The 11078-nt window shown below is 43.0% G+C and overlaps 1 protein-coding gene across 4 annotated transcripts; it reads right to left on the bottom strand.

Annotated features, from left to right (window-relative positions):
- Positions 1-605: 605 nt before the first annotated feature.
- On the bottom strand, positions 606-10270 carry fmr1 (fragile X messenger ribonucleoprotein 1). 4 transcript variants are annotated; one of them, XM_083686423.1, is made up of 15 exons: positions 10037-10270; positions 9423-9475; positions 9021-9123; positions 8645-8716; positions 8238-8386; positions 8030-8123; positions 7827-7943; positions 7182-7352; positions 6797-6875; positions 6584-6696; positions 6385-6471; positions 5771-5984; positions 4209-4403; positions 3928-4010; positions 606-3491 (listed from the first exon to the last, which is right to left on the bottom strand). In XM_083686423.1, the coding sequence occupies exons 1-15, from the start codon at positions 10085-10087 to the stop codon at positions 3324-3326; spliced, it is 1749 nt and encodes a 582-aa protein (XP_083542549.1). In that variant the 5' UTR covers positions 10088-10270; the 3' UTR covers positions 606-3323. The 4 variants fall into 4 exon arrangements, with proteins under 4 accessions (XP_083542549.1, XP_083542550.1, XP_083542551.1 ...); XM_083686424.1 differs by having other exon boundaries at positions 9030-9123; XM_083686425.1 differs by having other exon boundaries at positions 9021-9067.
- Positions 10271-11078: the final 808 nt, after the last annotated feature.

The following is an 11078-nucleotide window of genomic DNA, read 5'->3' as shown; positions in this document are numbered from 1 at the left end:
TCTAAAACGACTAAGGCTTGGTTGTCTAGGGGACAAAGATACCTGGCTGCATGTGGGAAGTTTATCATGCAAAAGTTGATTATGCCCTAGACTCACCAGTATCTCGCTTCTGTCGTCAGACTAGCAGTGCAGACCTCTTGGTTGGTGTGCTCGCGGTTTGAATGTTAGTTTCAATGTTTGATTATGTTCATGTTGAGGCGATATTATACAAACATCAATAAATCTCTCTACAAGGGATGCTTGGGAGTCCATCGCTTTCTTTGTATCAAATACACCCTCTGATGTCTCCTGCATCTTGGCAGGTGCCAGGTGGGTTTTTCAGGCTTGAATGAAAGAGGGCCACGCCCTTCACTTTTTGCAGACTCTGGGAGGAAGTACCTCCTGGTAGGATGTCATCTCTAAGCGTACCTCTTGGTGTGACCTCGAGACATACCTAGAGGTGTGTAGTCAGCGTACTCTGTTTACCTAATACAGGTCAATGTACTCAACTTCTTAGCGGCTACTGCTGTGTACCGTTTTTTTTCTTTTAATTATTTTTGGGCCATTTCGGCCATCCATTATTTCATTTACAATGCCCCAAAGAGAAATAGAGTCAGAGGAAGTAGCAGAGGAAGATCAACCTTTATTTATTGAAACTGCTTGCATACAAAATATATTGCACTATAACCAAACAATGTCAACATAAAACCCAATCTGTTCTGCTAATATGTACAAAGAAAATATTGCCCAAAGTGCAGTAACATACAAGGTCGGTCTACCTTGGTTGAATATCTACAGTATTTGTTTTCAGTTCTGCTTTTCAACAACAACAGCCTACAATGTGTGCAAGAAATGTTTTAGAATTTTCTTTTTCATTAGTCCTTATACATTCCCAAAATAAATTACTAGAAAATAGTCTGTTTGGCGAAACACTTAGACATCGCTTGTCCTTGACAAGGGGACTACTGTGAGCGTCAACATCTCGCCAGTTTAATGTCTGTATCTGATGTCATTAAAAACACTGAGAATAGACTAAACTAAGTACTGTACACCCCCTGGAAGGGTTAGACCAATTCCCAAATGGGGGGTTCCATTTAGAGGAGAAACAATGACCCACATTGTTCAGGAAGTTCACATAACCTGACTAAACCTCTAAAACTTCTCAAATCTGCAGTGCGGAACTGGGGGGAAAAAAACAACCCACCATCAACTTTAGTTTTTAAAAAAATGAACAGCATTTTTTTTTTGCATTTTTTTTGTTTGCTGATCTCACCCCTCCACTTCAAGTACAAAATTCAACTCATGTCTAGGTTATTTCATCATCCTTATCTAATTTATATAAAATCCCCAAAAAGATTGAGTTGGGGGGGGTGGGGGGGCAGTCCAGTTGTTGAGTAATGACGCCAGGGAAGAGCAGTGGCTGCTATCTGCTGAATGAGTATTTGATCATCGGACATAAGCAGAAGTACAGCGACACTGGTCCATCATCCGATCTAACAATTTAGAGAGTAAACGACAAAACAAAATAATAAATTAAAACAAGACACTAGGCATACCCTCACAGTAGTTTTTTTTTTTTTCTTTTTTTTTTTTTTAAAAAGAGTATTACTGTAAACTAGGGTTTAATGTACAAGCACTGATCCCATAAGACGTACGGTATACATGGAACTAAAACACTGTTTCTCCTCCCACGTCAACCATACAGTAGACTTCGAATCAGCTAAAAGGTTATCTAGACTTGGAAATGTTGACAGCATTCATGTGATTCACCTGCCGAAGAAAATCTTATCACATCATAGTTTATTTATAAGTTCATATTATTTAGTAGTTGCAGATAACACAAAAAAAAATAAAGATAAGTGCACATTTGAAGTTCAATCTGAAACGATAGCAAAAAAACAAAAAAAATCTTTTAACAAATGAGATAATATACAGTATGCAAACCCTTCTCTTTTACCATTTACAATCTAATATGAGCAATTGTCAATATCCTATGAACAATGTGTTAGGGTTCGAGAGATGTGTCCAACCACAGGGAGTTGAAGAATGTTGGCCAATGCATGGTGAAAGGACCACATGCTCAATATCTCTGCCCAGTTAAGACTGAGCTCTGCTGTAAGTTTTTTTTATTATTTTTTTTAGCATAGATCATATTAAAAAAGAAGTATGTTTAAATACTTCTTTCATAGGAACATACAGTGTCTACAGAGTGTGGAGTCAATATTGTGTGAAACCACAATTCCGTTGAGATTTTTTTCATCTAAATTCCAACACTCTCACACTTAAACCCACGGCATCTTTCTTCATTGCCTGTGTTTAATAGATAACAGATATTCGATTTGTGGTCTTTCCACCCGTTTAAGAAAGAAAACGCTTTTATCGCTAGCTAGAAAAAGTCGATCGTCCCTATTCGCACGAGGAAACAGAAACAAAGCAACACTTGAAACTCATATTCCTGGTTGTTCCCCAATGTCAAAAACCCCATGATAAAGATCTACATGCATCGCCAAGTTTAGAAAAGACACACTTTTTCTCGTTTCTTTTTTTTTGTATCGATGGTGAGCTTTGTTCACTACAGTAAATTCCATTTACTATTGTCAATGTCTTCGTCCCTGATTTCGACTTCTATTTGTGATACTATCCACACGAGATAAAGGCACAGATCAGACGGGGGGAGGGGGGGGGGGTATTCTTTTTTTTTTTTCTTTCTTTTTGCTAATGATGCAACCATGAGCTGACAGTCATGGTGATGACCTCTATACTCCAACTGTGACACAGGGCTCCATATAGACATGCCATGAGAGAGAGAGAAGGCAGGACCAAAAAACATTCCAACCCACAGACCTGGAGCAAAGGCTATGACATGAACAGGTGATAGAAAAACCACATCCATACGAAATACAGATTCCTCATGGCCCCTCTGGATAAATGCATTTTTATGCCTACAGCTTAGAATAATTGTCTGATAGGTAGTTGTCAAACAACGTCAATTAGAAAAAACTGCAGTCTCTTGTTCCCTTTCCTGCTAACCTTGATTCCTTAGATGGCTCCTTCCCTGTACACAGTAAACCATCCCAACTCAACTCAACCAGACCAGACCCCCCCCCCCCCCCCCCCCCCCCAATCCACCTGCTGCTCGAATTGGTTTGTCCAAAGTGTGCTTAATTTCAGCCCTGACCTGCTCCTCTTTGGCCTAACCGTGTCTCTAATGAAGAAGCTTCTGGATTGATCCAGTGGTGTGTGAGACGAGAGGGTGAGAGGAAGAGGAAGGGGAGGGTGTGTGTGTGTGTGTGTGTATGTGTGTGTGTGTGTGTGTGTGTAGGGGGGAGGGGGGGGCGTCCCGTTTACGACACCCCGTTCACCACGGCCGGGGCCACGTCGGGGCCCTCCTGCTTCTCCTTCTTGATCAGTCGCTCTTTGACGGGCCTCTGTCGGGTGGCGCTGTCGCCGGCGGGACCTTGGGGGGCTCGAGCTGCGTGAACGCTCCTCTCGTTGTTACCGTCCACCCGGATCTACAGGACCCGGTGGGGGGGGGGGGGACAGGAGTACAGGTCAGCCAACCAGGTAAACCTCTCAATAGATCCTCACTATATGGCCAATCTAGCCAAAATGTATATGCAAGTAAAAATAAAATAAAAATAATTTAAAAAATCAGGTTACGGTTAGGCAGAAGGTTGGGAGTGGCTTTTAATAACATATGAGAAAAAACAAACAAATAAATAAAATAATAAAATAGTTGTACATCCTACTAAGCAACGTCGTAGTGATGGCCGTCTGTTTGCAGGCCCAAGAGGTATTAAAAAAAAAAAAAAAAAGAAAAAAAAAAAGAAAAACAGGTGCAGAGTGACACCTAGTGGTTATACCGCACAACAACTATTCCAAAATCTGAAGCTGTGGCCCGGGGGAGAGAACAGCCGGCTGTAACGCTGACTGGGTGGAATTTCTCACCTGCAGGGAATCCTCCTGAGGCCTCAGCTTGGTGTCTCTGACATTCCGCGAACGTGTCTCGGTCCACTGGATGTCTTCAGCAACTTTGGAAACACAGGAGCAAGTGAACACATAGGGTCAATACAATAGGGTAGGATGATGATATACCATGCTGCTGAAATGACTAAATATTAAAATAAATAACTCAAAATAAATACGACGACGCCTTGGGTACAAGCAGAAGTAGGTTAAGCAGATGTTCGACGTTGAGTGGAATTAAAAATAGCATTGCTGGTGCAGACCTTTGAAACCTCCGCCTCCTCGTCCTCCTCTCCCTCCCCGACCGCGGGGCCCCCCTCCACCTCGCTTGCGCCCGTCGGGCCGTTTGGGGAACCCTCCGCCGCCCAGCTCGTCGGTGGGGGCCAGGGACCAGTCGCTCAGCTCCTCCTTGTGGTCTGACTCCGTCTCTGAGGCGTTGGAGGCTTCAGAGTTGGTGCCTGGTGAAAATTCACTCAAATAAGATTATCTGGAAAATCAGCGGCTGAATTGGTTTTTTCCCACCTCAATCCGAGTTTACCACCTCAATCCGTTATAGCCTTAGGGTAATACAGAAATAAAGCTTTTCATCTTTTTTGGGACGTTGCTGTCTCTTTCATGGCGCATGAAAGTTGACAAATGTAACTTGAAACTTTGTTTACCTTGATGTTCTAAATGTGGATGGACTGTCAATAAAAGAATGAATAAAAAAAAAAGAAAAAAGAAAAACTGAAATAAGTTGCCATATTGGCTCAATAGTTTCAATCGGTTGCCTACAGGGAAAAGGCCCATATGGTGCTATGGGAAGATGGCGTGTACAACCAGTGCCTTCGGGACACCAGAGGTTTACACAAAGCAGGACAAGTAGCCGGCCAAATGAAAACAGTAGCTGGCGGCTCAGCAACATGTTTTGCCTGCCACACACACAATTTTGCTAGCATCTGGCACATCCTAACACCTTAATTCCATCTCAAATACACAGGTTGATGAATTGAACATTTCAATTATCTTACCTCCCACACTAGTAACGTACTGAATTAGTTTAACAAGGCATTAGAGGCATGTCTTGTGTTCCAGCCCACTTGTTTGTGGCAGAGACATTGATTATTAAAAGCATGTCTAGACGGGCCTCCTCTAATGGACTGCTTTTACTCGATGGATAGTTGTGATATTGAGTGACACGAACAACATTGCACATGACTCAACTTAGGCATAGCTCACTTCAATACTTCACCACCAAAGATACAGGGGAAACCCCTAGGCCTACATAGAAAATAACATCTGCCTCTCCGAGCTGTCAATGTGAATCTTCAGATAGACCGAGAATATGCACAATGTACCTCACAGGCCTGTCTCTGTCACACCATAGTCATGAAATCTGTTGGTCTGTGACATTAATCTCAGTATCACAACAGACAGATGAAATGTTGGGTCTATTCACTTAAGAAAAGTAATTAACGGTGGTATTTCAGAACCATACTGTTCATCACTCCGGACCAGTGGGCTACAATCACTCTGGTCTGGATCTTATTAGCTGCTGATCAAACCCACGGAACTTCAGTTTAGGCTAATAAGTCGGCAACGAAACGGCCATGCAACCTGCACGGTTTCAGAATTACAAAAGGGCACAGACATCGAAATTATCCAATCCGTTAAGCGCTTACTGATTGGATTGAGACGTAACATTAAAAATCGTTTATGAAGTCTGGGAAAAAGTAGCGGGCCAAAAATGATTGAGAAGTCGGCTCATTGGCCAAAGACCGGTGCTGGTGGGAAACTCTGGGATTCCGTGCCTCCAGATGGCCGTACGGTACCGCAACACTCGTACCTGAGGCAAAAGTGGGGCCTCGTCGACCGCGACCTCCCCTGCCGAACGGCTTCCCTCCCCTCTGGGAGCCCATGCCCATGCCCAGGCCCATGCCGTTGTCTATGACAAAGGTCTTGTCTTTGTCGGGCCGCCCTGTCGGGGCCCTGGGGCCGCCTCCGATCTGCCTCAGCTGCTCGTCGATCTGCAGCCTCTCCATGCGCAGCTGGTCCACTTCCTGTAGGAAGGACAGACAGGATATGGCTTCTTACAACGATACACTCCTCTGTGTTAGTGCCAGTTATGTAATATATGCCATTTATCTTTTATCCAAAGCGACTTACAGTGCAGTGAGTGCATACATTTCAGTATATATGGTCCCAGCAGGAATCAAACCCACAACCTAAGTGTTGTTAGCACCATGCTCTACCAACTGAGCCACAGAGGACCATGTATATGGGTCAAGTATAAAGACAAGTGTTTAATTAGTGGACATCAACAGGCATAATATTTTTTATTTTTTTTTAAATTACATTGCATTAGTGTAGAAAACTGTTTTCAATGCTCAACATGCCCAGAAGGATCAGGAGCATGTTGCAGATTTTGGCAGGCAGGAATGCGGGCCGGTTTCCACCTACCTTCAGATAGTTCAGATGATAGTCCAGGAGCACTTTGGCATTGGAAATGCTCTCCTTCGTTCCCACAAAGACAAAGGGGACCATACCCTGCCGGAGACACAAACAGACGAGGTCCCGTGAGGACCGAGAGACCGTGGAGTCATCGTCATGAGGCCGGCTCAGGTCCGTACAGAGTTAATCCAATTACCCTCCCACTGACCTCATCCACCGGAGGTGACTTCTTGTCGTTCTCGGCCTCGATCCTCACCCGGACGACGCCAGATTTGTCAACCACTTCCTGGATCAGCTTCCCACTTTTACCAATGACTTTCCCTGGCAAAAGGAGAGGATTGGTAAGATTGGAAGCTGAAGGTAGGAGCACGTGAGTTGTGATTCATTTTCGGGGATAATACAAGTTTATTTTCTACTTTACCCACTAAATTCCTAGGTACTTTGATAACATCTTCAGAAAACTCGAGGAAACACCTGGCCTTCCGGACTGCCTCTTGGTCCTGCAATTTAAACATACCGGAAGAAACATGAAATCAATGTGATTGTTACTCGTACAACAGTAAATTACCTTGTGATATGAAATTATGATGAGGTGAATGTTTCTAGGCGAGATGAGCTCCCTAATTTTTTTTTTTCCTACAGTGAAGTCACAGGGTGCACTTATTCACTCGCCCACATGGATTTAAAAGCCAAATGCTTTTTAAATCTGTGTGGGGGAGTGAACAAGTATACACATCAGGAAGAAGGTTAGAGAACCGTGGAACCCAGCTTAAGGTACGTCAACTGTGTGCGGATGTGCATTCTACCTCTCCGTAGATGTGAAAGGTGCAGGTCTCTTCATCCAGGTCGATGGTGGTGACCCCTGGCACTTTCCTGGCCTGCTGGATGTTGGCGCCGTGGGTACCGATGGCCAGCCCCATTAGGTCGTCTCGGACAACAAACTGCTCATGGAACCTGGATGCCAGCTGCCGAGAGCTCTGAACAAAGACCAAAGCCACCCGCCATCAATGGACTAGTGTTGAAATCTTAGCTCAAGTCCATCTCATGCAGAGAGAGAGAGAGTGAGAGAGAGCAAGAAAGAGAGAGAGAGCGAAAGCAAGAGAGAGAATAAGAGAAAGAGAAAGAGCAAGAGAAAGAGAGAGCGAGAGAGAGTGAGTGAGAGCGAAAGAAAGAGAGAGTGAGAAAGAGAAAGAGAGCGAGAGCCTAATGGGAGCTTACTACAAAAATGGCTTGTTCTGAATTCACCACAGACCCCTAATCTCCTACCCCCATTGGTACTGCTTTAGTTCTGCAATGTTATAGATAAACACTATAGTTATAGCTTCATCCAGCCAACTAGATGGTAAGCGGGAGCCATCCTATTTCTTATACCCTCTAATCTACAGGAATGCCTGAAACGTGGCATACATGTTCATTTGTGACAATGGGTTAGAGAGGTTGTGTTCATGTACCTCCAATTGGCGGCTGGCTTCCTCGTTCCTCTGCATAAGGGACAACTTGGTACGCAGGCTCCGGAAATGCATGTCGCTCATCATGGTCGCCCTCTTGGTTGTAAACTCATTGACCGACTAAAACCAGATGAGGAAGGTGTGAAATTAGACAAAATCCAACAGGCGCTGAATAATAATATCATAACAATGATAATCTAACGTACCAGAATAACAAGCTGCTTTTTGTCTGAGTCATAAGTGATATGGAACGCGCCAACCGCCTTCTTGAAATCTTTATGCGCCGAGTCTTTAGAACACCTGGGAAAAGAGAAAAAAACACATTCCAAATGACAAAAAAGACCCACAGATTATGACAATCACATATAACTGTAGTGCTGTACTTGTAGATAAAAACCTTGAGGAAGTACTTACATTTGCAGCAAATCTTCTGGGACATCCAGCCTAATCTTCAGGAAGGTGTTTTTCGTAGCTGGCTTGTTGGGGTTGATAGGTCGTAACCTCTCTAATGTGACTATTTCATTGAGAGTGGCATCGCAAGCTGCGTACTCAATCACATAAAACTGGAAGGAAAAAATAAACAGACTTCAGGCTTGTTGTGGAACATCATAACAATACACTAGTCTTACGATAAATGCAACACACATGGGACTTTCATGACAGGGTGAATGCACTAAACCAAAGTAAGCAATTATCCGGAATTATAAACATTTGTGTTAGTGGGACTAAAAACTGTTTTTGGTTAAACACTTATGTGAAGTGCACTTATTAAGAGTGCACAAATGAAACATGCAACATGAGCTCTTGGCATTGGAACCTACCTCTCCTTTGACCATCCGAACCTTTGCCATCCACCACCCACAGGGTTCTTTGTCATTGGCTCTTGAATACACCTGTGGAAAAAAAAATAACAAATCACACTTGATTGAGAACATCTTGCGGACAATCTCTCACTCCATTTCAGCGAGGCACTTCAACAGCACATACATACTGAACGAGAACTTGTAAGTACACTTAAAATAAGATTGTCATCTAAACATATCAACAAACAAAACAGCCGGCCCTCCACCTTCTACTAATGTCTTAGCTAAGAAGGGTCCAGTGTATACAGTCGACCAGCAGTCAGCAAGGTTTTTTGGTTTAAAGTAGATTGACATTGATTGACTAGTGGATGGGAAGTCCTTATCCTTTACTTACAGCACATACCTCAACTTCATCACTCTCGTTTATCTCTTTCTGAAAACCTGTGGGCGGAGGAAATCGAACATCATGGAAGGGAATTTGACGCTCTGGCTGCCAACTGAAAGAACAGAAATGAATACATAAAACCATTGCACTTCAGTTACAGGTGCACACTAATGATCTACAACACACTTATAGTATTCGAAGTAAATATTCGATCACAAGGGAGAAGAGATATTTGCAAAAAAAAATAACAAAAAAACTTCAGCACCGTCGGGTGTTTTATTCAATGCATCTGTAATAGTATTTATGTCAGGTCTGACTAAATCAGTGATTACCCCTGCTAGCAGGCTACAATACAACTGCAGCAGTCATAAGCCAGCTGGATTAGCTGACCATGTCAGCTAAAGAACTCACTTGTTTTCAAATGCCACAGTGACAGACTCTTCATGTACATCCTTCACATAGGCCTAAAAAGGGTAAACAAACAGAAATACATTTTTCTTTTTCTTTTTCCCCCAAATGATCATGACAATCACTTGCAAAGGCTAAATCCATGGGGGGGGGGAATAATTTGCTAAACAGTTAGCTAAGCTATCTAGCTAATTTCATTAATATCACAGTAGCTAACACGTAGAGGTTAGCTAGCTACAAGTGCACCGTAAATGATATTGGAATAGCTAAGTTAGCACAGGCTAACTAGGGTTACCTGGCTGCAAGATCGAAACATAGCATGGCATTTGAGAAGCTGGATCGCCAGTTCAGTTCGTGGCATAGTTTGCGGAATAACGAATACAATGTCTTCGTAAGCTATATTCTAGCCATCATCAGTCCTAGCACTGCAAGTGGCTGTCACTGTCAGGGCCTAAAAGTTAGCTAGCTAGCTAGCATTTGCTAGGTGATCACACTGAATTGAGACTGATATTTAGATATTAGTGCAACATTTACTTATCCCTGCACGGTTATGAAAACATGGCAAACGCATAGCCACCATGCTATCATATTTTGACTCTTGAAATTAGCCAACATACCTTGTAAAAAGCTCCACTCGTCCCCCTGACTTCAACTGCTAACTCGTCCATGACGCCAATTATTGCTAGCTAGCTAGTTAGCGAAGATCACTCCTTCTCTATGGTTGCGTGAACAGCTACAGTTGGGTCTCCTTGCAGCGTCGTTTCCCTAATGCACACTGTAATGTTTCGATTTGCAACGATGTATTTCTAGGTTTATAAGGAAACGAAAGCGAAACATGTATGTGTGGAATACACAGTTCGCACCAGCTGCTCTTGAATGCATTGATGTAAACATAAGAGCCTCCCTTTCCCTCGGCACGTGACATGGGTCAATTTGTAGAGTGCGTTCCAGGTCACCAGCATTGCATTCTCACTGCGCACATTATCAAATATCACAACACTTGAATCCGTTTTCGAACCGCCAGAAACCACATTATAATAGTATACTAGTCTGCTGATCTGCACAGCCTGACAACAATCGAGATTACCATGAACGCAATCAAATGTATGCTCTGTCTGTATATTTTTGCAATCAAAATGATATTACTGTCAAATATGTAGATAAGAGAAAATTCTTTCATGCATCCAACATTCAGTCATGAGGCCATGACATCACAATTTGCAAACCTGTAAAGGCATCCCAGTGTCTGTTCAAAGTGTCTGTTTACAGCCAAGTCTTAGCCCACCTACAGTGTCTTGCATCATTCTTTCAACAAAAACTTCATAATTGTGTTTGTTGTTACAGTGAATGTCGGGTAGAGTTTGTTGCGAGAAGTGCCTGGAGCAATGCAACCTGAAAAGGAGACTCTTCTATGACAAATTAATTTGTATGAGATGTGCAATTTGCTGCAGGGGGGAGCAGGCCATATCTGGTGGTCATGAATATGCAGGCTGCCAAGCAGTGTTAATAGGTTTGTGTACAGCTATACAAATGGATTCATTTAACACTGCCTGGGGAGGCAGTCCATGTATTGTATGTTGATAAGGGCAGTGCTGGAGAATGCTTCCATTATAACTCAGACAGTGAATTTAATTGTATCACTGTAATGGTACTGTTGAT

This window comes from Argentina silus (assembly GCF_951799395.1).
Source record: "Argentina silus genome assembly, chromosome: 15".
Lineage (NCBI taxonomy): Eukaryota > Metazoa > Chordata > Actinopteri > Argentiniformes > Argentinidae > Argentina > Argentina silus.
Note: the sequence above shows the minus strand (reverse complement) of the source record. Positions and strands in the feature narration are given on the sequence as shown.

What these genes read in the sequence shown, in the direction of transcription:
- fmr1 (XM_083686423.1), bottom strand. Translation starts at nt 10,087, where the DNA reads ATGGACGAGTTAGCAGTTGAAGTCAGGGGGACGAGTGGAGCTTTTTAC. An exon ending in ATGAAGTTGAGGTATGTGCT is followed by an intron (nt 8,717 to 9,020) that starts GTAAGTAAAGGA and finishes TTTTTTCCACAG; the next exon opens with GTGTATTCAAGAGCCAATGA. An exon ending in AGGAGGCGGAGGTTTCAAAG is followed by an intron (nt 4,011 to 4,208) that starts GTCTGCACCAGC and finishes GTGTTTCCAAAG; the next exon opens with TTGCTGAAGACATCCAGTGG.